At 39.6% G+C, this 25,890-nt stretch overlaps 1 protein-coding gene across 10 annotated transcripts; it reads left to right on the top strand.

Moving 5' to 3' along the window:
- Positions 1-5,559: 5,559 nt before the first annotated feature.
- On the top strand, positions 5,560-25,193 carry LOC131256706 (uncharacterized). 10 transcript variants are annotated; one of them, XM_058257718.1, is made up of 15 exons: positions 5,565-6,070; positions 12,120-12,513; positions 12,617-12,794; positions 12,934-13,073; positions 13,175-14,468; positions 14,577-14,677; positions 14,893-15,037; positions 16,433-16,501; positions 16,591-16,636; positions 16,735-17,111; positions 17,337-17,416; positions 17,674-17,809; positions 18,738-18,966; positions 19,461-19,543; positions 24,672-25,193. In XM_058257718.1, the coding sequence occupies exons 1-15, from the start codon at positions 5,968-5,970 to the stop codon at positions 24,795-24,797; spliced, it is 3,501 nt and encodes a 1,166-aa protein (XP_058113701.1). In that variant the 5' UTR covers positions 5,565-5,967; the 3' UTR covers positions 24,798-25,193. The 10 variants fall into 10 exon arrangements, 7 of the variants coding, with proteins under 7 accessions (XP_058113752.1, XP_058113733.1, XP_058113724.1 ...); XM_058257726.1 differs by having other exon boundaries at positions 5,566-6,070; positions 13,217-14,468; positions 24,614-25,193; XM_058257707.1 differs by having other exon boundaries at positions 5,566-6,070; positions 24,614-25,193.
- The last annotated feature ends 697 nt before the right edge of the window (positions 25,194-25,890 follow it).

Below are 25,890 nucleotides of genomic sequence, written 5' to 3'. Positions count from 1 at the left end.
TCGATAAAAAAGATAAGACTCTTGACACATCATGAGAATAAGTGACAGACTTAATTGACAAATTTGGAACTTGACAAATCAAATTATGGTCAATCATCCAGACTCTCTGAAAACCCTATTGAAGCATCTTAAATTTGTCTTCATCCGATCTGAAAAACATTACAAATCCAAATGGTCGCATATTAAGGGTCCCCAGCATCTTTCAGAAGCAACCAATGGACCAGATTGACAAAAAAAAAAAAAAAAGTAGGCTCGCAACAAGCCAACCATGATGTCATCACCTTACTTATGTTTTCCATTCTAACTGATGTCAAAGAGCTTACTTTATCAAACATGATGGTGCCCCATGGACTGTTGACTTGCCACAAACGGGCAACCACCTAGCATACTTCATACCTGATAAAAACCTATATTCGGATCTTACATATGCCGAAATCATGAAACATGAACATCTGTCCACTTTCGGCTCACCACGAGTTGATGGTCTCGATCTATAAATGCAGCGCAACAACAGCCATTATAGGAACTGGGTAACAGAAAGGGATAGATAGATAGATAGAGAGGTCACGGTGGGGTCCTACTATATGAAGACCTCAAAGATTTTTTGACTAATGCCGAGGTCTTGCCCAATTTAAGAGATCAGATCTGAGAAAAACAATATACGAAAGAAGCTACTAAAGTCAAAGAGTAGGATTTGAATAGGGGATATTCGATAATCTCCCTTGCATTAAAAAAGGGTGTCGAGACTCGGATTTTCCTTCTCGCATTCCAAATCAATTCGTAATCCAGTCCACACATCCCACACACATCAAAGGCATACACTTTCTTTAATCTTTTATTATGTAATACTTTCTTTTATCTATAATTTTTTTACTTCATTTTACCTACCATGTGTCTTAAACTCTGTGTAATAAGGCTATGTACTGTTTATTTTTTCTATTTACTTGTCGAAAGTTTTAAACTTCATGGAACACGGCTAGATGCAATAATACTGAAACTCTATTGAATAACAAAAAATAAATAAAATCTGTAAAATCTTGTAAAGTATAAATTGCACATCGTGTGGGTGAAAAAAATTGAATAACCTATTTCTCTTCTATAACCGAGGCTTTTACTCAAAATCTATCATCGCAGACTAACTGTTGAAAAAACTTGAGTTAGATAATTTTATGATTTTTTGACTTATTAGTAATTCTACGGTTTCTAGTTAGCCGTAAATTCTAAAGTTTCGTTTAGCTACTGATGACTCTAAATCAAATGTACTTTTACTTCTAAGTCAACCCCACATTCAAACCAAAATCAAATCAAAATAGACAAATAAGAAAGCCAAAAAAATAAGAGCATAATCTTCCATGCCCATGTAGAGTTGGTAATTATAGTGCAGTAGAAAATAAACAATGGCAACTGACGTGAATCATCTAATTAGGAGTTTTCTCCACTATCTATCCTAGATGAGAACTCAATGAGAACCTTTTAAAGGTATGTGTGCATGAAAGCCATCTAATGAGTAGACCCAACACACCAATGTGTGCACTAAAAGAGGATGGAGAGAAATGTTTCTATCACCCTTCTCTCTTTCCTTCTCTTTCTCCTCGTTGTCCCAAATATTTTTTTTTTTTAATAGTGGTGATGCCCATGAAGTAAATATGCTTTATGGTTTCTTTCCCTCACACACCAAATATGATGCTCCACATACTTATAAGCTCTCATATGCCTTGCTACATTTGAAGTATGCATTTTTGCATATTCATGTGATCTCTTCTTTAACATGGTTACCATTCCTAATAAAATATCCCAAACAAGTTTATAAGACAGATCATCAAATCTTAACCATTAAATATCCATAAAAAATCATTTAAAACAAATCGACAGCCAAAACTAAAATTTAACAGTTGAAAATTTTAAACCCGTGTAATGTATCTAGATCCACAGGCGTACCTTCCATCCCATTTCATTGATGCATATATCATTCATTAGAGTGCTCCTGCAGGACACTATCCTATTGCAATAGTTTTTCCAAATAAAAAAGAAGTTAAGAGAATGCTCATCTCTCTCATCCACGGTTTCTCCAGCTCAGCAGAAAAGTACATGTCAGTTTTCAATTCTAACTAGTGGGGCCCAAGGTTCTCAAATCCAGCCATTGTTTTCTTGACCCAACCGTAGGTAACAGACGTCCGACCCAAACTCCCTTTGTAAGGCTACACCCAACCAAGACCCACTTCAGGATAATTTTTAATTGAAGATCCCCATTGTTGTATTTCTCTATGACTCACTTATAACCCCTGATCGATCTGCATATGTTGAGGAGACTTTATGGTGGGACACATCAGATCAATGGTACAGATTACTCAACCATGCTCCCCATTTTTTGGACACGTGTCATAAACTGTCATGTAATTCTTCCAAGAACGTATTGTGGAAGCAGGTAGCCGGCTCCGTGCGTAATAGTGCGTTGAAATGATGCAAGAACCCACATCACGTGGATTATTTATTTATCTTTTTTATTGTATGAAATGGTTGGTCTCCAGCAATAATGTCTTCTGCTTTTGTCAACAACGTGTTGGTGTAGTCTATATCTCGGTGCTCCCAATCGTTTCGGTGGGCCATGTTCCATAAACCTGACTGACATTACACCGTTGATTGCTTGATTGGCTGGAGTTTATTTAATTATACATGTAATGCTGGCTATTAAAAACTTCCAAGGATTGGATGTAATGGTTTTTTGTCACACCAGTTGATAGGGTCACATGACTAGTTGAAGGGAAATTCACAAATATCAACTTATCCAAGAATATTTTAATGGTGGGCATTCGATCACCACTGTTTACTAAGCTTTGACATACTTAATTTCTGGGCCAGCTCATAAAATGAGCTGGTAAAATTAATAGACAGCATGACCATGCAACACACACAGGAACGGATTGGCTACCTCACCATGATGTATGTGTTTCACCGACGCCGTCCATATATTTTTCTAGATTAATTTATGATATGAGATAAAAAATGAGATATATCCAATCTCAAGTGGGCTACATTAGAGGAAACAGTTTTGAATGAACATTGACCATTAAAAACTTTCTGGGGGCTATAAAAGTTTTGGATCAAGCTGATCTTTGTTTTTCTCTTCATCTGAGTATGTATGGCCTAATTAACAGATTGAATGTCAAATAAACAGTACAATAGGCCTCAGGGGATTTTAATGGTGGATATCCAATCACAATTGTTTTCCTGTGGTGTGGTTCACCTGAGATTTATATCCCTCTAATTTTTGGGATCAAACCCAAAAATGATTTTTAAAAAGGATGAAACACATACATCATGGTGGAGCCCACGGAGCACCGACCACCAGCAAAAGCCACGTTTATCAGATGAACAGGTCATAGTTAACCGTTACTAGTTTTTATTCAATGCCTTGTTTTTGAGGGCCCCTGTTCGGATGGCCAGGATCATCTAATCAATGTCTGACTTGAATCAATTGCATCCATATCAGGGCCCACCAGGTGGATGATTATGGTTTACACATAACTCTGCCACGTACGCTGCATCAATATACGGCTCTACCATATTCCAGTTCTTCCTACACTACCGTATTTTTCTTCCCCTTCTTTTATCATTTGTACTGTCCCGTTGTGGGGCCCACTAAACAAGTGATTTAGATAACCAAAAGCAAACCCCAGCTATGTCGCTGCTAACTAATAAAAGAGAAAAGGATAAAAACAAAATAAAAAATCCGGACGCGGATTGCGTCCTACCCTCGCCCGGACGGCAATCCGTCCGGGCAGGGCTCTGTGGGGCCCACCGTGATGTAAGTTTTTTATCCAAGACGTTAATTGCTTTTCTTAGATCATTTTACGGTATCATCCAAACACTGAGCAAGCTACAGTTCTTAAGTGGACCACAAAGTGGGGATTTAATTTCCACCATTAAACACTTTTTGGGAGCCGGAGAAGCTTCAAATCAAGCTAATATTTGTTTTATCACTTAATTCACGTCTACATGACCATATTAATAGGTTGGATGATAAAAAAAATTTCACGGTGACCGTTAGAAAGGTTTCAACAGCGGGTGTCATTATCACTACAGCTTCCTCCGGTGTGGTCCACTGGAGCTGTGGACCTGCTTCAATGTTATATACGTACCTTAAAATGATCTGAGAAAAGCGATTAACGGAGTGGATAAAACACTTTCATTACGGTGGGCTCCACAGAGCCCTGCCCGGACGGATTGCTGTCCGGGCGAGGGTAGGACGCAATCCGCGTCCAAAAAATCCAAGCCCCATGTTACACCTGCGTTTTCTTCCAACGCAGGAGGGATTATGCAATCTAATCGCGTAAAGCTGAGCCTTTGATTGGCGATGTAAACCACTTATCCGATGATCCACACCGTCAATTGAGAGTATACAAAAGATTTCCCACATCTGACGATCCCAGCCATCCAGGCTTAGGTCTTTTCCTCGCCCACTGAAGATCATAAGCCTTATTTGCCTATCTGGCAAGCCATCTTATCTGTTCGAATGGTGAAAATGGAAATGGATTGGCTACTCCCCCTGCCACCAGCCAATGGCCGATGGTCGGTGCTCTGTGGGCCCCACCATGATGTATGTGTTTCATCCACGGCGTCCATCTATTTTTTTAGATCATTTTATGTTATATGAACAAAAATGAGGTATATCCCAATCTCGGGTCGACCACATTACAGGAAAAAAGTGTTGAATGAACGTCCATCATTACAAACTTTTCGGGGGTCATAAAAGTTTTTGATCAATCTGATCTTTATTTTTTTCCCTTAATCTGAGTGTGTAAGACCTAATCAACAGATTGGATGTCAAATAAACAGTACAGTGTGCCTCAGGAGGATTTTAACAGTGGATATCCAATCACTATTGTTTTCCTGTGATGTGGTCCACTTGATACATCTCATTTTCGGAAGCAAGCCCTAAAATGATCTGTAAAAATGGATGAGCAGAATGGATGAAACACATACATCGTGGTGGGGCCCACAGAGCACCGACCACCAGCCACCGAACTGGTGGCAGGGGGAGTAGCCGATCCGTTTCCGGTGAAATGTTTCATCCATGGTGGGGCCACATGGCCTGGACCACCGAACAACTGGACCGGATCAGGCCGATTTTTTTTAGCTGAAGTAAAATTGGCACACGTGTATGAGATCCAAGCTGTTCAACAGGCAAAACCCACTGCACATATGCTGTAGTAAAAGAATCAGGCCATTCCCATCCATCTCGTGGGCCACACATGATTGAACGTGAACCGTAGACGAATTTCTATTAGCTAAACATTTCTTCTACACACGTGTGGACCAAGGCATCCATCCAGTGGGTCCAACTTGCAAGCGGATCAGATCTCTCAATAGCATGCGTCGTTTACACGCACGAACTCCAAGTGCCGAAAAGTGTCCTCGATTGAGTTAGGGTTCCAACTTACCGGGTCCTCACTATGCATAGCGTGTAAGTTAGAAGCGAGCCCTTTTCACGTGAAATGAATTTAAACTGAGGAACGGTAGGTACTTACCAGCGTATGCCAGTGTTGCAAACGAACGGAAATTTATAATTAGGAAGAGAGAGAGAGAGAGAGAGAGAGAGAGAGACGTTGACAGAGAACCGAGCGACGGAAGTCGATTTCGGGAAAAAAATAAAAAAAATAAAAGTCCCTTCGATTTTTTGCAAATCCGCAGAGATTTCCCCTAATCGTGCCCTTCCTTTTCTTTTTCCCTCCGATCTCACATTCGATCCCCTCCCTCTGTAGAATTTGGTTACCGACCAGGTTGATTTCATCGGCGATGCTATTTTTGCCAAATCAATGGTGTCCTCAGATGATTCTTGCACGAGCTTCATTGTCTGAGATCTCAATTCCGTTGCTTCTTGAAAGGGAACCGGAAATCATTAGATTTTCTGCGAAAGAGCGGCGAATTTCGTTTTGAACTCTGTAATTGGTCACGAATCTGTTGGAGATGAGTACGGGGCGGCAGACTGTTAAAGACCTCATCGAGGAAGCGAAGAAACGGATCGTGTTATTGCTGATTTGCATTTTTGGACTTTCCTATATCATGTCCTGTAAGTATTTGAGAATCCTGCCCTTTTTAGATTTCCGTATTGTTTTTTCATATTAGATTTGGTGAATTTGGGGAGTGGGTTTGTTCGTTACTGTCATATTAGTTTTTAGCTTTATGCCTATCATTTGAATTACTTGGAAAAAATGCGAGTTGGATTGTTTTGGGTTATGTTTGGATGTAGGTTTGTCTTTAATCGTAATGATTTAGATGAGAAAAAGTAGATGGTGAATGAATATAATTAAATATAATGCATTTTTTAGTGTTTAAACCTGGACTTGAAATGAATTTGGTGAAAATTTCGGAATTGTTCATAACTACAATAAAACAAGACTAACCAAAATGTGGATTTTTATTTATTTATTTATTTATATATATATATATATATATATATATATATATATATATATATATTTATTTATTTATTTATATATATATATATTTTTGTTGCAACTTAAATATTGCAGGTATGCTTTTTATTTTTATGAATGGATCATTAGATAAAATCATCAACTGACAAAAGCAGCTTAGAAATAAAAGGAGCCCAAGAGCACAATACTTTTCAACTAAACTGAGACTCTAAACATCTGCATTGAGCTGGCTTTGCTTCTTATCTACGACCAAAAAGAGAATCTCAAGTAACTCCCTCTTTTGCCAGGGAGTCCGCTCTGCTGTTGCCCGAATGATGGATGTGCTGTAAGGAAGCCTCTATTCTCCCTTTGAGATCTTCTACTTTGTACAGGAGATGAGCAAACTTTAATGGTTCTTGGGCTTCAAGACTCTAGTTGATGGTATTTCTTGAATCCCCCTCAATTATGATTGGGCTGAACTTGTAACTCACTGCTAGCCTTAAGCCTTGAAGGAGGTACACTGCCTTTGCATAACTAGAGTCATTGATTCCCAAACGGCCAGAGTAGTCCATCATGGTCCAATCAACATCTGCAGAGAAGAGACCTGTTCCAGATGGTCTGGGGTTGCCTAGAGAGCTACCATCGAAGTTAAGCTTAAAGAAGCCTGTTGGAGGCAGGGGGACCATCTTCCTGGATCTCAGGATGGTGGCAGCCCCCCTGAGTCAGCTCCTCCCAACTCTGCTGAAGTGTAGACTTGGAAATACCTTTGAATTTCCTGTCCTGCAAGGAGTGTTCAACTGCTGAGTAGAGGATTTATGAGCATAACACCGCTTCTGTCTGATGCTTGCCTCTAAATATCCTTGCATTGCGCTTAGCCATAATTGCCACAATGTAGCCTTGACAGTTTGGGCCCAAATGATGCTGCCTCTTGGTCCCCAGGGCAGCACTTATCCATCTGGCTAAGAGCTGATCTGCAGACTGCAGAATGACCCGTGAGTTGCTAAATTTGGAGAAGATGCCCACCCAGACCTTAGAAGCATAACTGCAATCCAAAAACAAATCCTGTCTACAATGCAGCTGTGTTTTAGTTGTACAATGAAAAGCAGATTTAGGGTACTTTTGGTGTTACCAGTTTACAAGGCAGACAAGACGAGGCACCATCTTCCTTTCTGTGTTGTTTATCTTTTTTCAGGCTTTCAGCAGGAAAAACAGGAAGACAGTAGCCCACTTAATGTGTGTTCCGTCTTCCATGCTGCCTGAAACACCAAGCATATTTAATTACACCATAGAAGCAATGTTAACAGTCAAGGAATAGCTTGTGAGGCAGGGCATGTGTGACAGTGTGTAGGTGGAGCAGGCATAAATGATGAAGATCTTGCTCGAATACAATATCAGGAAGTACAGCTTGTGGAACCTCAATGACCCATGAGCTTGTAGCCAAATTGTAATTTCCGCATACAATGTGCCCGATTGCTTCTCGTGGACCTGTTGCACAAAAATGAGATGCTGACATTATACTTCTTGAGCATAGAAGATCCTTTATTGGCTAACATACTGGAACTAGAAGTAAGGTATGTTGGCAAGACACCATTAGGCTGTGGAGGTTTTAATGTTTGTCATGTGAGAGGCCACAAATACATGAAATAGTCGAGCTGGTTATTGGCCCTTGTGCCTTGTATGTCAAGCTTTCTGTAAATTGCTTTGGCACTGCTCCCTAAACCCTTTCAAGCCTTGGAAACGAGAGAATCCCAGGGGACTGAAGCTCATATTCTCTGTTAGGCAACCCAAGAAGTAGAGCACATGCATCTTGTCGAATTATACCAAATTCACATTTTCAGAAGAGGAGAGATTATCAAGAATGCCCGGAGACGACAGAACTTGCAATAAATGCCCCTGGTGGCATGAGTGGGTATCAAAATGTATTGAATGCATCAAGCCATTGTTTTTTTAAAAACCATTTTATTAATATTTATAGTCTTTAAATCCATCATCATTATCATTGTAGCCTTATCACAACTAGTGTTTGAAGATCAGTATCGTTACAAGTTTTGCTTGCCGGGAACATGGAAACAATATCGATATCGCCGATACTTGGAAATGCAGGAAAGCATTGAGGAAACATGTGAAAAATGGTGGATTTTTTCAGTGAAACTTCAAGAAAATGCTAAAATATACACATTTACATATTTATAAATTAAAAAATTGCAAAAAGAATTTGTACATAATAAGTTTCCATTTAATGGGGGCCTAAAAGCATGTGTTGTCGTTACAAGTTTTGCTAGCCGGGAACATGGAAACAATATCAATAACGCCGATACTTGGAAATGCGGGAAAACATTGAGGAATTGATGCAACCAAATGGCCACACGTGCCGATTGATCAAGATTCGAAGAAAAAGCTTGCATCTCATGCGAGCACACTCTGCACGTGTATACAAGAAAAGGACCACCTTCCTTTTTTTTAGCCATCATCACTTTCCATTTTTTCCAAATCTCTAAATTAGGAAATATGATATTTCTTTCATATCTTTAGTTTTTAGGCAGGGAATAATCTTAAATATTTTCTTATCTAAGTATCTTCTTATTTTAGGTATTTTCTTAAAGATATAAAGCTTTGTTACTTAGGTGCTTTCCTATTTCATAGATTTTTAGATTTTATATCTTTTATTATAGATTGTAAGGTTGATTATAAATAGGACTTCTATCCTATAGAATAACACAACTTGATCAATATTCTCTTTATGAAAATTTCTTCTTTTCTCTACGGTGGCTGTTGAAGGGAGGGAAAGTGATCTCTAGTTCTAGACTAGAGGACTGTTGAGCTTGCTCATAGTCTTGCAATTGTGATCTCTAGCATCCGGCTAGAGGATTGTTGGATCTTTTCCATAATCTCTTTATTTTCTTATTGATTTATTTGCTTTCTCTTTCAAGTTTGCATTAGGAATCATGTGAAAAGTGGTGGAATTTTTTTTAGTGAAACCTCAGGAAAATCCTAAAATACACATATTTACATATTTAGAAATAAAAAAAAAAATTTGCAAAACTAATTCATACATAATAAGTTTCCATTTAATGGGGGGCCTAAAAGCACATGTTGTCGCAAGAATTAGTCCAATAGTAACCAAAATGAGTTTATATAATACAAATGCAGGTACGATACAATAACTAAGACATGTAAAAGTAAATAAATAAATAAAAAAGTACCTATCTAGCCATCCATCCAACCATCTATCCATCTCATAATATTTATACATCCATCCAAGCATCCATCCATCCCACGCATCCATCCATCCATACATCCATCCTTGATCCATGATCCATCCATCCATGCATATACACACATACAAACATGCGCCCATAAAAAAAATGAAATAAGATTTGTTTTTAATAAACATATTTTTGGCAAATATTGATACATTGGCGATATTATTGAAATATTGCCGATACACTAACGATAGAAGCATCACCTGAAATTTATAAAGTCGAAAATATTGGTGATATCAATACATTGGTGATACAAGCGACAACTAGAATTTACACAATCGAAAAATATTGGCGATATCGATACATCGATGATACTAATATATTGTCGATACTTGAAATTTATGATACTACCAGTATTATCGGTATTGCTACCAATGTTACCGATACCTCCGAGCTGGATATATGGATAATATCGAGAATACTTTAAACAATGATCCCAACTAATTGGTGTCGGCTACATGAATCCTTTTTCGCCATTCCACTCTATCGAGGGCCATAACTTCAGTTAGATTTAGAGCCTTTAAATTTGTATTATTCATTAAATTGTCCAAACCATTTTATTAAACAAAGTGTTGGATTGCCCAAGGCATCTTTATGAATGATATTTTGAAAACTTATAACAAGTTGTATTCATTTTCTTCATCCATTATAACGAGTTTTGTTCGTATTAAAGTAAAGATGACAATGGATCTGCCACTTATAATTTCACTGTTGAATGTGTGGGGAAATATGGCCTTTCATTAGCATCCTTTCATAAAAAAGTTCGCCATGAGGTTATTTATATTTTATAATAAAAGTCTAAGTACACAATTGTTGACATTACATTAGAAACATTTATAATTAATTAGTCCAAGCCCTGCTCTATGGTAATGCATTGTGCCTTGCATTTAACTCCATATAGAATCATGTATTGATATTGGTATTGATCATGTGGCCTATTGCTTTCTGCCAGATTTTCCTCATGCATCATAGATTAAGTTCACAGCCGCATTTCCACAAATGGTTCGGGCTGTCAACTGGTCGGGTTCAGGTTGGGCACAGGCTTACCTGTATCCAGACCCAACTAAGGGAATCGGGTTCAGGTCCTGTTGGGTTTGGACACGGGTATCATATCTGAGGTAGCGGATTGGATTCAGATCCCCTGTCAGTCCTGTTGGGTTTGGATATGGGTGTACCATATATGAGGTAGTGGATTCGGTTCAGATCCTCCATCAGCTCCTTTGTGTCTGGTTTCAAGCACAAAGTAGAACTTGTAATGGGGTTTGGATTTGGAATTGGGTCGAGGCTAATGTTAAGCTCCGGATCTAGATTTTGATCCATCATAGAAACATGCATTTCGTATGGTTTTATAATAAACAGTTATAATTAAATAAAGGATAACAAAATTATATATTCTAGTAACTGCCCCGACCCAATTTCTGGTTGCATCTGAATCCATGGGCCTGTACAGCTGTACCTGACCCGATTATTAATTGGAGCACAGAATCTCCATCAAGATCTGACTAAATAAATCAGGTTGGATGCTTCAGCTATTCACGGATCCAGGTACCCATTGACAGCCCTATCTGTGGTTCACTCATGTGTAGTTTCTCCTAATGGCTTTTTCCTCATGAACTTCTGTGTGATTTTGACCAGAAAGGAACTAACATTTTATTCCATCCCTTTTCAAATGAAATAGTTGTGTTCATTCACTACTTCCACAGTTCCAATATTCAAGAATTAGATAGAGAAGTTGGTGCAACATAATATTTTGCAGGGATCACTAACATATGAATTACATGAAAATCAACAGCTTCCACCTTTCAAAAAAAAAAAAAAAAAAAAAACAAAACAAAACAAAAACAGCTTCCTTCTTTTTATAGTTCAAGAACTGAAATGGAGGGCCTTTGTATTAGTTGGTTGTATGATATTTGTAGAACATACTTATTGTTGGAGTGGAAACATTGTAATTTGGGTGGTCCTACAGACTACCATATGGTTTCTTATTAATATAAATTAGAGAGAGGGGGTAGATAAAACCCTAATCTCAATTTACTCTCATCTACCCCCTTTCTAATTTTTATTAATATGAAACCATATGGTAGTCTGTAGGACCACCCAAATTACAATGTTTCCACTCCAACACTTATTATGACATGATTTGATTGTATTTGCTCATTAAGGCAGTTGTTTCCTTTTCATTTTCGTGTAGTGACTAATGATCGTATTTGCTCTTTAAGGCAGTTGTTTCCTTTTCATTTTCGTGTAGTGACTAATGATCGTATTTGCTCATTAAGGCTTTTGTATTAGTTGGTTGTATGATGTCTGTAGAACATGCTTATCATGAGTTGATCGAATTTGGTAGTAGTTTCCTTTTCTTCTTCCTTCTTCTTCTTCTTCTTCCCTTTATTTATTTATTTATAATGTAGTGACTGATGCCTTACTGTTACTCTCCTCTCAGTAACAAGCTCCTCCGTTTGGGTCAATTTGCCTGCTGCCGCCTCCTTAATTGTCTTCCTCCGCTATATCTCATTTGATATGGAAATGCGAAAAAGAGGTGCAGCATACAACAGGCCACCTTCAGTTGAGAATCCACCTGAAAAGAAATCTTTTGAAATTCCAAAGATTGCCCCTGAAAACTCAAACTGGAGAAGAAAGGTGAATTCTCCCACTGTTGAGGCAGCAATCGATCAGTTCACAAGACATCTAGTTTCTGAGTGGGTGACAGATCTGTGGTACTCACGTTTAACTCCCGATAAGGATGGTCCAGAGGAGCTGGTGCAGATCATGAATGGTGTCCTTGGAGAAGTTTCATTTCGTGCAAGAGATATAAATCTCATTGATCTTCTTACCAGGTTTAATTTTGGACATGTCATTTGCCATGTTTCCCCAGTGTATCAGCTGTTTTTACCCAGAATTGCACTTATTGAAGGTCTTCATTAACATGATATGGTGCAGGGATATTATCAATCTGATTTGCAATCACTTAGAGCTTTATCGTGTATGTCAAGCCAAGATTGGAAAGCATGAGACAGGTAAGATGCCCATAGGTCATCAGGATACACAACTGAAGCTGGTTCTGGCATCTGAGAATAAGTTGCATCCAGCTTTGTTTTCTGCTGAAGCTGAGCACAAGGTTCAACACCTATTATTCTGAAGTTCCCTTCCACATTATGTAGTCAAGCAATGTTTAAATCTTACCTTCAGTGATGCGAAGTGAGTTTGTTCTAACAGCTCATCTTTTGTATTATTGATGCCATTTATTTTATACCCAGGTTTTGCAGCACTTGATGGGCGGGCTTATCTCTTTAACTTTCAAGCCAGAAGATCTGCAGTGTTCTTTCTTCCGTCATACAGTTAGGGAGCTTCTTGCTTGTGCAGTGATGCGACCTGTCTTGAACTTAGCTAACCCAAGGTAGATTTCTTCTTCTTCTTCTTTGTGTCTTACTGTCTTCGTGTTCGTTTTCGTTTAGCTGATTTTCTTCTTCATTTTTAAAAAAAAAATTGTTATGACAGGTTTATTAATGAAAGGATTGAATCTTTGGTTCTTTCTTCTAGCAAGAAGACTGATAAAGGAGTTACATCATCACAACAAGAGGGATCCCAAAACAATCCATCTTCAAGGACTTCATCTGATCGTTTTTCTGGGGTTTTGGACCGTTCAAATAAAGGTGTTGAACTTGTGCAGTTTAAGCACACTCATTCTGTAACTGCTTCAGGTGAAGCTGCAAAAGGAATTGCTAATGGAACTGTTCTCTTGAAGAATCAGAAACACTCTGTGTGTGATTTATCATCGAGCAGTTATCAAGCTAGTGCAGTGCCTATGATTCACAAACTGCACCCTACCACATCAAATCTTATACCAGGTGATGCCCAATCATCTCAGTCCAAGAATTCTTCGCCCTTGGGTTCCCAATGCCGACCAAGCGGAGAGTGGGGTCAGATGTTAGATGTGATGTCCCGCAGAAAAACTCAAGCTCTTGCCCCAGAGCATTTTGAAAATATGTGGACAAAAGGGCGCAACTACAAAAAGAAGGAAGGTGTTAACCAGTCAGCCAAGCAAGTTATACAGAATTCCTCGGCTGGGAATACTATGGATCACTTGAGGGTGACATCCAAGCACAAGATACAGGATGGAACAGTCAAGGCTTATACTTCTACGAGAAACACTGTTTATCCTCAGCATAAAGATTCACACATGGTAGAAAATTCATATGCCCATATTGATGGGAACAGGTCAACTCAACCTATTGTCACATCATATCAGGGAAATGCTGAGCATGATCCCATGCATTTGGAGGAGGATGAACTGGAGAGTGAGAGCTCTTACCCGACCGAAGATGATGAAACTAGCACTGTCACAGGGCTTGATTCACCTGTAACCAAAGTTTGGGATAGTAAAAATAACAGACATGCTGCAGTTTCACATATACGGCATCCTCTTGAAAGTTCTGATGGCCGTTCGACTAGAAAGAGCAGTAAAGGTCATATTCGATACCAGAGATTATCTAAAACACATTCTGGAAGGAAAAGATTCAGGTCAAGCAATCAAAAGGTTCCCATCTGGCAAGAGGTTGAAAGAACAACTTTGTCGTTGGGAGATGGCAAAGATATTCTGAATGCATCAAAACATGACGCAGAAGCGGATGATCATGATGATTCTGACTCAGAATCGCCAGGTAGAGTTCATAGTGGAGCAGCTGCTTCTTCGTCTGCACCATCTATTTCTATATCCAAAGCTTGTAATTCATCTCTGAAGTCTCCCGAAAACTCCTTTTTGGAAGATTCATTCCTGAAGTTGAGATGTGAGGTAGTTTTTTATAAATCTCCTTTTGTCTTCACTTGGAGTTTGGTTAATGATTATTGTCATGTTCTATACTGATATATTTGAAGGATGTAAGCTCATTTTCTGATACAGGTCTTGGGTGCCAATTTTGTGAAGAGTGGTTCTAAAACATTTGCTGTGTATTCCATCTCTGTGACAGATGCAGATAATAATAACTGGTCAATTAAAAGAAGGTGCCAGAAAGAATGCAATTAGCTTTCCCCTTCTCCCTACATCAATTTCTTTCTCCAGTTTTGTCAGTCCTTGTTTTATTTATTTTATTTTTTCTTATCCTCATTAATCCTTCATCAAGCTTCATTATCAATTTCAGTTTGTTGCACCATACATTTTAGTCAGTAACATTACACCCCAGCTGCCTGATTCTTACATGGATCTATCTTTTCATTAGGTTCCGTCATTTTGAGGAGCTACATCGGCATCTTAAAGAATTCTCAGAGTATAATCTTAGTTTGCCACCGAAACATTTTCTGTCATCTGGCCTAGAGTTGTCTGTTGTTCAAGAAAGGTGTAAATTGCTTGACACATACTTGAAGGTGAGACACTGCAATATGTGTTTGTGCACGTGCACATGCTTATGTATGTATATATTTGTATCATTGAATTTGGTAGCCTTGCCCTAGTTGTTATGATTTGGCTTTGCTTTTTTTTTTTTTTAATGATTGCTTGCAAAACTTAAACTATTGGCTGCCTACCTGACATCAACCTTCCTCTACTTGGGTTGAGGACTAGTTGACGCGTTGCTACTAGGTGGAGTTCTGTGTGTTTGTGCTTGTGGCTAGGTGGAAAAAATACTTCAGATATTAGAGAGGGCATTGAATCCATCTAATGATGGATTGAAAATCAACTCTCGTTATGATCAGGTTCCTTATGGCTCAATCATGATGTTGAGGTCATTTACATTTCTACAGGGATACGCCCCTGCATCTATAGGATATAAATTCTAATCTAGAATTGCTAGTGGTTCCTAAATCTGTTGAGACTGTTAGGGCCTATTTGAAAAGAGGGAAAGGAAAGGAAAGGGAAAGAGGAAAATAAACTTTCTTCTTTGACAAGATGTTTTCTCATATTTGATTTGCAAAGAAAACTGTGGGAAGTAATTGTTAGCCTTTACCACCATTGTATTCTCTAGCATAAGATTTAAGGTGACCATTGTCTTATGAATCAGAGATTTTCCACCAGCGAATCAAACATACCCCTAAAAATGGAATCGAATTCCCAATATTACTGACGGAAATAATCACTACAATTTCCCTTTTTTTTTCCTTCTTTTCCTGCTTATCAAACATGCCCTTAGTTGGAGCTTATCAACTGGCAGATGTCTCTGGAGACTGTCCAGTATGATCATGAAGTGCTGGTTCTATGCTGAGGTGTTCCATATCTTTTCAGAAGATTGGGAGAGAGTCCAATGACATCGTTGATGGCCTCATGAAAGATGGAGCTTCTTAAGGGGACCTAAGGGTTTGGAATTTTAGATAACTGTGTCAGGGAGGGGGCCCCATTGTGTGGTCTTAAGTTGTCGGGCTTCCAGTTCCGGTTGTTCTCTGGCTGGTTGTGCTCTATCTTGTATTTTATTTATGTTTTTCTTAATAAATTCTTATTTATTCTTTTTTTAAAAAAAAGAAAAAGGAAAAAAATGCCCTTAGTTCCATTTAGTGCAACTTAGGTTTGATGCAAATGACTTGAGAAAAGTTCCTTTTCTTTAGGCAGGTGGTGACCTGGAATGGCCATGATTTTACATTACTTTCCTCCTTGCCTAACTTCTAGTCACAAGGTCCTATCCCAGCATGTTGTTGTTATTATTATTATTATTTATGTTTCTAGCATAAATGCATTCTAGTAAGTATTTTTCTCTTTGCTTATGTTACATGTAATGAGATGCTCTCAATCTTTAAATAACATTGACTCATCACTGTATTACTGGTTCTCAGAAGCTACTTCAGCTTCCAACTATATCCGGATCCATAGAAGTTTGGGATTTCCTTAGTGTGGATTCCCAGGTATGATTTTCATCTCATTTGTCCAGTCTTGTCCAGTTGCCTATCCATTTTTAATGGGAGAAAATTTTAATTGTTTCTCTTCGGTGCAGACATACATGTTCTCAAATTCCCTTTCTATCATCGAAACATTATCAGGTGAGGGTGTTTTAGGGCAATTTCTGGATTCATTTATTTTCTATACTTATATATTTACTAAATTATATACTTCTCTTTCACATGAAATTTTTGTGAAGTTGACCTAGCTGATAAGCCATATGAAAAGCAAACAAAGGTTCAGAGTTCAATGGAGGACATAAATGACCAGTTAAGCATCAAAAGGAAGGAACACCTAGGAACCAAGAGTCAGGAATCTACTTTCATGCCAGATATTTCAGAATTGAAGACCAGAAATGTTAAGAACTTTTCAGGAAAAAGTTCTGGAAAACAGTGTAAAAATCAATTTGATGATCATTCAGGGAGTGATTCAGATGGTAGGTTGCAAAAGAATAATTCTTCATTCATCAAGCCTGGAAAAGCTCCAAAAAGTTCAGAGAGAAGTTCTGATGATAGTCCACAAGAGACATCTCAGTCACTTCTTGAAGCTGCCGCTGACCCTACCCTTCCTACTGAGGTAATTTTATTTTTTTTGCAGATCCGGCATGTCAGGTTTGCGTTATTTTTAGTGACCATATGCATGAGCTATGAACATTGTTTATGTAATGAATGGTGCAGCTTAATTTCTATGTCCACCACTTCCACCATGTTTGAATGCTTCTATCTATTGATGCCATGAGAGTTCTGACTTCTGACCTGAATATGTTCTACATAGATTTGATAATACATGTCTCAAATGCAGTGGGTGCCTCCAAATCTTAGTGTTCCGATATTGGATTTGGTGGATGTGATTTTCCAGCTCCAAGATGGTGGTTGGATCAGGTATTAAGCATAATGATTGGAAGACAAGGCCACTCTTCTTTACTTTACTTTTATTTCCCTTTTCCCCACTGAATGATAAGACAAGGCCACTCTTCTTTACCTTTCCACACCCCCCCCCCCCCCCCCTCTGAATGATAAGACAAGGCCACTCTATCCATCGTTCATGCTAATATTCAGTTCTGTCAGGAACTCCTATTAAGATCTTACCATCTTACTTGATGTATTACTTCTAATAGTATTCGTCATTTGCTTTATAGGCGTCAGGCCTTTTGGGTAGCCAAACAGGTCTTGCAACTGGGCATGGGTGATGCATTTGATGACTGGCTAATTGAGAAAATCCTGCTGCTGAGACGGGGATCAGTAATTGCTTCTATTATCAAGCGTATTGAGCAGGTGATTCCTGAAACCTTATATGATTCTGTATAAAACAGTGATGCAGTTTGAAAACTTGAAAACAACCTTTTCCTTTAACTGCCAAATCTGCGAGTGTTTATTTCCTCACATAAGTTGAGATCATTGAATTTTTCATGGACTCAATGTGCATTTCCATCTGTTATCTTTATCCGCCATTCATTGACATATTAGCAGGAAAAAGAAGACAAATGGGATTTATGAACTAAAGCGCTTCAGTTCTAGAATCACTTGGGATTCTTGTTAATCAGATGGACAGGTTGTTTACTCAGTTTGAGTTTAAGCTGTATTAATATCTAATTTTATTGTATTTTTTATCACTGATTTTTTAGCTTCGTTATTTTCTTTGCTCACGCCTCTTGTTTTCTAGAGATGTTGGACCATCTTGTTACCTCAGGTTACTGAGATCCTTCTCTCAAGTGGAAAAGGTATCTATGCCTACCCAAAAACTTGGCAAAAGCTGCAAAACTGCACTTGAATTTTAGACATGTTTGTCCAAAGTTGTAAGCATGAATGTTTTGTGTTTTGAAGTTAGTATTTTCAATTTTGAGTACCACCCTTAAATTGAAGTTGTTGTGAAAAAACCCACTTGCCAAAGGTTGATCTTCCTTGTGTGGGCAATTACATTACGTGCATGAAATGTCAACCTTCAATCATCATATCTGCAAAGATTATGCTGACCTTGTTGTAATTGTTTTGACTTTCTTGCTTTGATTCTATTTTCTTCACTATCAATTAGCTTATCTTTTTTTAAGAAATAAAGGTTCTTTTAATTCTTCTTCTTTTTCCCAGTGACAACTGTTGGTTTATTTGTTGACTTTCAGTAAATGATCTTCAACGACTCCTTTTCTTGAGCATGGATAAATTTTTTTCCTGATGTTCTGATCTGATTTGTATGTCACTGGAATAGATCCTTTGGCCTGATGGAATCTTTCTAACTAAACATCCAAGGCGTCAGCGACCACCCCCATCTGCAAGTCAGTTGCAAAATTCCCGTTCTGGCAATCCGTCTATGATGGTTTCGACACCGAAGGAGGAAATTCAGAAAAACAACGGAAAGGAACAGAATTTATTGGTAGATGAACAACAAGAATTCGAGGCTGCTCAACGTGCAAAGTTTGTTTATGAACTTATGGTTGGTAAGATACAGGCTCCACGCATCTCCTTGAAGCTTAGCTGGCAACAGAATTATGTTCTATTTGTTTTTGCCCTCTAAGGTTTTATGTTGAAGGGGCCTTGCCATAAATTAGAGAATTGGCTCTGCTTGCATGGTTGGCATATCTGTGCCCAGGAAGTCCTTGTATTTCTGTTTCAAAGCTCATCTCAACATATTTTTTCCTAAAAATCTGTTTGGACTCTTACTGTGTGCCCACTGCCCAGTAGATCTACATTGGTTCAGTTGAGTTCCGATTCAAGTGGTCTTAAACACTTCTTGGAATATTTTATCTAGCAGTAATATAATGATAAAAATTTCTTTGTGCAAACAGTTTTAACAGTAATGAATACTCATGTTTGTGCTCCATTTTTCACATGCCAATTTATATCTTGTGCCTATGCTTGTGGCCATCATAGGGTGTGGTACTCGTTTCCCTCTTTACTGATCCATCTAATCTCTCTCAGCAAATTTCTGCAGATAATGCACCAGCCACTCTAGTGGGGCTTGTTGGTCGTAAGGAGTATGAACGGTGTGCCAAGGACATCTACTTTTTCCTTCAGGTAGCACTTCTGCATTCTCCTATAATTTTCTTCATATTCTCGCATAGGACCATGGCATCTATTCTCCTGCTGTAAACCCTTAGTAATAGGAATCTTCTACCTAAGTTGCTGGGATGAAAACAACATCTTCCCCACTGCATCACAGATTAAGATATGGATCCCTCAAGCTGACTAGCCCAAAAGATAATTAATGCAGGGGCATTTTCACACCAGGCTCAGGTGGGGTGGCCTGTGGGATGCGGGGGTACACTCGGGGTGGGCGGTCTGTGTGAGGTGGAACCCATGTGATGTGGGACCCACAAGGGGGGGTTTAGCCGATGCCCTAACCCATGGGATGTGGGGCCTGGGCTATGAGATAAAGGGATTGATTCGCCACGTTCTATTAGTTTAAGCTTTTAGAGCAAGTTGTTAGTTGTCCTGCATCAAAGTGCTATAAGAGCAGGAGGTCTCGTGTTCGAGATTCCTCATCAGGAGTGATTAATGCAGTGACACATTGGGCTCGAGTGGGATGGCCTGTGGGATGCGAGGGCACACTTGGGATGGGCGGCCTGTGTGAGGTAGGTGGCTCGTGTGAGGCAGAAACCATGTGATGTGGGGCCCATGAGGGGAGTTTGACCGAGGACCTACCCATGGTATGTGCGGCATGGGCTATGAGATAAAGGGATTGATTCACCCCGCTCTATCAATTCGAGCTTTTAGAGCAAGTAGTTAGTTGTCCTGCATCAATAATCCAATCAGCCTTGTGGGACACTTGAGCTTACTGGTTGCACCTATAAAGTGTATCTGTAGACCTGCGAGTACCACAGGTCATCGTTAACTGTTTGAACTAATTGTGAGGTTCACGTGGTCCATTTGGCTACATATGTGGACTACTTTTGCACAATTAGCATCTATTAGCTTCCCTAGTACTTTACTTTTTATTCTAAAAATTGGTTCAGCAAGTGATGCAACCAGAGGGTTGTTGGGTTGAATCTGAGTTGCGACTGACGTGGATCCAGACAACTAGGTGGAGTCACACCACCTTTGTGAAATCTCACATTGGATCCAGTGGCATCTCAACAAAGGGTTCTCCCATCTCAGGAAAAGGAAAAGCAAAGCCTTCTTCATTCTCAATTTCATCATGATCATGGGTTAAAAACCGGTTCGTATGTGTTATACATATTGTTTTTGGATGATATTCTAAACCTTTATCACAACATAATAGAAGAGGGTTTCCACATGGTATTTATATTGACCTTAATATAAAGAAGACCCCAAAGTAAGAGGAAATACTCGAAATTCCCATGCTTGAACACTTGGCGAGCCCATAAAGGTGTTTTAGTCAAATCCATCATTACATTTTAACTACATAAGAATCAGATTCAACTACCAACTGATTTAACACTTGAATCTCCTCACCCATTTTAAAAGAAAAATTCTCCCTTCACGTGGCCATGCAGGGCAGACATGGGGTTGGATATCTAACTGCATCAATCCTCCTCCCCCTGATCTTTGCTAAGGCACATGGGGAATTCTTTCATGGTCCAACCCGGCTATCAAGTCAATGAGATCTCAACATCCGAATCACAAAGAAATGGACAAGAGTAAACATACATGAATATTTGAGTACAGAGGGAGAAATACTTTATTGATATCGAACTTCTTCTCACAATACTTGGGGGCGCTCACACTTGGAAATTGATTTCATATCAATCTAATCTGCCTAAGATGGTAAAAGCCCAATAATAGTAAAAGCAAATCTAGGAAATAATCCTCCGAATCTTCACTCACATTTTCATATTAGCCCCTATATCTTCAATCACATTTCCCCATATCTTTAATTGCATCTTTAAACAGCTCCCATCCACAAATAGTAAATTGCAAAATTTGATATTTAGGCCCAAGTCTATAAATAAATTGTCCAAAGCCAGCAAATGTTGAGCCCTGCAAAGGATTGTGGGCAGGCATAATTTCAACACTTCTTCTATGAAAAGAACTCATCCTCAAGTTACAGCCCGTGTTAATCCATCACAGAGTTGTACACCTTCCGCTTGGCCAGTAGTTGATGGGGAAGCCCTATGTCTTGGATCTAATGTCACCTCCATAAAAGAGTTATCCCATCTTGAGAAGTAAAGAAAATCATTCTTTATTCTCAAATTCATCATAACATAACATATGAGAGTCCCACATGGTCTTTATATAGACATCAACATAAAGAAACCGTTGTCTAATGGGAAATACCAAAAATGCCCCTTATGGTTTAATCACAATCAGCCCATTAGTTTATTCCAGTCAAATCCACTATTACAAAGACATAAAAAACATTTATTCAAGAAATAACTGATTCAACACTTAAATCTCTCCATTTGTGTGACCATGCAAGGCCACATTGGGGTTCTGATTGCATAAATCACTCCCTGTCTATGATAACAGCCAATAATAATCCATTGCGAAATTCTGCTATTATCGCCTGTCTTCTTTGGCTTTGGTGGCAGTTGATGGTGAAGTCTGTGCATTGGATGGAAAACTTCTTCTGCTTCTTTGCTGTCCTCGACATCCTAGATGTTGACTTCCACCTCTTTTTCAATAGTGGGTTTGTGGCCATGAATGGTAGAAATGGTGATTGTGGCCTTTTCAGCTCTCGATCAGATTCTGGTTGTTGTGATGTGTCTTTGTTGCTACTGGCTTTCCATCCATGCTCTTTGATCATCGTTGAGACGGGAATAACATGTCCATCCCAACTTTGGTAGACACACCATTGAATTTGCCAGTATGATCTATTGACTTGTTTTGTTGGTGAATCTTTTGACTCTTCTTTTGATCTAGTCAAGTCTTTACCCAATCCAGATGTTGATCCATCAACAGAGGTATCCATGGGTCAATTAATCATTCCAATGGTTAATTCATCTTTGGTGCTGGCGCATCTTCTTTCATATCTTTTGTTTAAACAGGTTGGGATTCATTCAATGCAACCTTCCTTTTGATGTCAACAATCAAAGCCTTCCATCAAAGAGAAACAATGATTGTAACTAATATAAAATTATACACGTATTTCCTAATTAAACTCTACCTGGTAGCGATGTGCCAGCCGGTCCCCAGCTTGGGTAGAGGGTTGATGTCAGGGAGTCGGCTGGTCGGTGAAGTTTGCTAAGCAAGCATGAGAATTCAATGCTTGTAATCTTGATCGATGGCGAAACAGGATTCATAAAGCCAACCCCAATTGGTTGGGACAAAAGGCTTCAGTGATGACGAGGATAAGTGACAATGTAATGCAAGGGCATTTTCACACCGGGCTCGAATGGGTTGCCTGTGGGATGCAGGGGCACACTCGGGATGGGCAACCCATGTGAGGCGGACTCTACCCGTGTGAGGCGGGTGGCTCATATGAGGCGGTACCCATGCAATTTGGGGCCCACGAGGGGGGTTCGACCGAGGTCCTAACTCATGAGACGTGGGGCCTAGGCTATGAGATAAAGGGACTGATTCGCCATGCTCTAACAGTTCAAGCTTTTAGAGCATGTGGTTAATTGTCCTGCATCAAAATGGTATCAGAGCGGGAGGTCTTGTGTTCGAGACTCCTCATTGGGGGTGATTAATGCAAGGGCATTTTTACACCGGGCTCGAGTGGGGTTGCCTGTGGGATGCAGGGGCACACTCGGGGTGAGCGGCCTGTATGAGGTGATACCTATGTGATTTGGGGCCCATGAGGGGGGTTCGACCAAGGTCCAAACCCATGAGATGTGGGGCTTGGGCTATGAGATAAAGGGATTGATTTGCCACACTCTAACAGTTTGAGCTTTTAGAGCAAGTGGTTAATTGTCCTGCATCACAATGATGATATGCACTTGCTTCCAAAGTCATTTAAGATCTGTCTGGATGCAAAATCAAATTGAATTTTGAACATTTTAGTTTTTAATATTTGAAAATAACAAAAATTAATGATTGGTTCCTAGCACTCATGATGAGGAAGTAGTCCTCAAATTACAGTTATGTCTTTCACGATGGAGAATTTGTAACACTACCAATTTCGTGAAGTAACTTCTTGTTCAAGTTCTGTGATTTTAACTACACAATATACTTCTTTTTATCATGATTTTGCATGCTTCTTTTTGACAGATTTCCTTTGTTTCCTCCTGGCTGCAAGCAACTCAAAACTCAGTTGGATTGACCTTGTTTGGCAATGCTCCAAGCAATAAGTTTATATTATGATCTAATAAAATTCATAGTTTGAAAACCTGAAATCTTGACTTGACTCGACTCAATGTTCAGCTGGTTCGGGTTGACTTGAAGACTCGTGATGCAGGACAATTAACCACTTGCTCTAAAAGCTTGAACTGTTAGAGTATGGCGAATTAATCCTTTTATCTCATAGCCCAGGCCCCATATCTCATGGGTTTAAGACCTCGGCTGAATTCCCTTCGTGGGCCCCAAATCACATGGGCCGCCCACCTCGAGTGTGTGCCTGCATCTCACGGGCTACCCCACTCAAGCCTGGTGTGAAATGCGCATTAATCATTCTTGGTGAGGAGTCTCGAACACGAGACTTCCCCCGTGGGCCCCAAATCACATGGGTCACCCACCCTGAGTGTGCCCCTGCATCCCACAGGCGACCCTACTCGAGCCCAGTGTGAAAATGCCCCTGCATTAACTTGACCCGGCTCGACTTGATATTTAATTATTGTAAATTGAAAATATTAAGAATGTAAATGGGTATTTTAATAGAAGTAATATAGAATGTAATTCAAATTCACCCGTACTATATTTATTTTTATTAGCTTAGGAAGTCAGTTGGTTCAAGTCAAGCCGAGTCGACTTGACCAGTCTCTCTGAGTCCAGGTCGAGACACGCCCAGTACCGAGTTTCCCAGCAATTAGCTTGAAATCTTGCCAAGTTGAGTTAACTCAGCCAAGTTTCGAGTCAATTCAGCGAGTTTTGGAACTATGCTAAACACTGCCTTACTGAGTATTGAATAGGTGAATTTTTATAATATTCGTAAGTTATAATTAACTCAGCTGGGTCAAACTATGGAAACTAAGTCCTGCTTCGATGAGATTCTCTTTGACAGAGCTCTTATGGTGTTTTACTATGCAGTCCCCCCTTTGTTTGAAGCAACTGATGATCGACCTGCTTGAATTGCTCCTTGTATCAGCATTCCCTGAGCTTGACGATGTTTTTAAACAGTGCCATGAAGAAAAGGAACTGTTTGGAGTGGTTGAAGCAAAATAGATGTACTCCGACGTTGAGTTGCAATTTGAGATTCAGACCCAGTGTGTGAGTTGGCATGTGTTGGCTATGAGTGTGGTGGAATTGAAGGATTTTGCAGTGGCCCGTCAAATGGTAGTATGGGCCAGCAGTTCCATCTTGAACTGGGACCAATTTTGATATAGCTGTTGCCTTTCAGGTGCTGCCTTTCTTCTTGATAATGAATGAAGCATGGTTGTTATTTTTATGAGTGTCCTGTGATCAGTGGATGTTCGTTTCCTTGGCCTCAATTGATGCTGCCAGCCTCCCAGAGGATTGTCCTTTCATGTGATTAATGTCGGTTTGAGGTGATGAATATTGAGAGAGCTTGATTTGAGTTCTTTGGCTTGCCTTCTTTATAGTCATTGAATGGCTGTTTTTTGAACCAGGGAGAATCCCATCCATATATACATGCATATTCTTTTGTGTATTACTTCTTTCCTGTGGACTTTTGCCATTTCCGCAGGCCGATAATGTGGATGTTCAACAATAGGCTGGTCACTAATCAGACGTCTCTGATCAGTGGCCTGTCAATGTTGCTTTACTCAATTTTCTGATTTGATTGAGCTAACTGTACTTAGGGATGTAAATGGTCAGGTTTGGGGTGGGTTTAGCCAAAACCAGACCTGCCCATTTACTAAATGGGTCTGGGTCCAAATTTTAGACTCAGACCCTTTTACTAAATGGGTGGGTCTAGGTCCAAATTTTAGACCCAGACCTTTTACTAAATGGCCAGGTCTGGGTCGGGTCTGAGTCAACCCCATCAGACCCATTTATCTGGGAGAGGTAGATCCAACCAGGCCCATTTATAAATGGGTCGGGTCTAACAGGTACTTCTCATGTTACTTGCAACATAGACCAGACTCGCTCATCTACTAAATGGGTTCCGATTGGGCCTAATATAAAGGAAACGAGATCTAGAAATGTTTAACAACTGGGTCTGTTCTTAGACAGACCTGTACTATTTAACAAACCGGTCAGGTCTAAATGGGCTGGGTCCGGGTACCCCATCAAGTCCACTGACCCATTTACGGCCCTAACCGTACTACTGCTGGAGCTCATCGCCATCCATAAGGTAGCATATTTACAAGGCAGGGTTGAGTACAGTTTTGAACAGGGCCCATCCT

This window comes from Magnolia sinica, chromosome 1, assembly GCF_029962835.1.
Source record: "Magnolia sinica isolate HGM2019 chromosome 1, MsV1, whole genome shotgun sequence".
In the NCBI taxonomy this organism is placed as follows: Eukaryota; Viridiplantae; Streptophyta; class Magnoliopsida; order Magnoliales; family Magnoliaceae; genus Magnolia; species Magnolia sinica.
The sequence above is the reverse complement of the archived record's forward strand: the minus strand, read 5'-3'. Positions and strand labels throughout refer to the sequence as shown.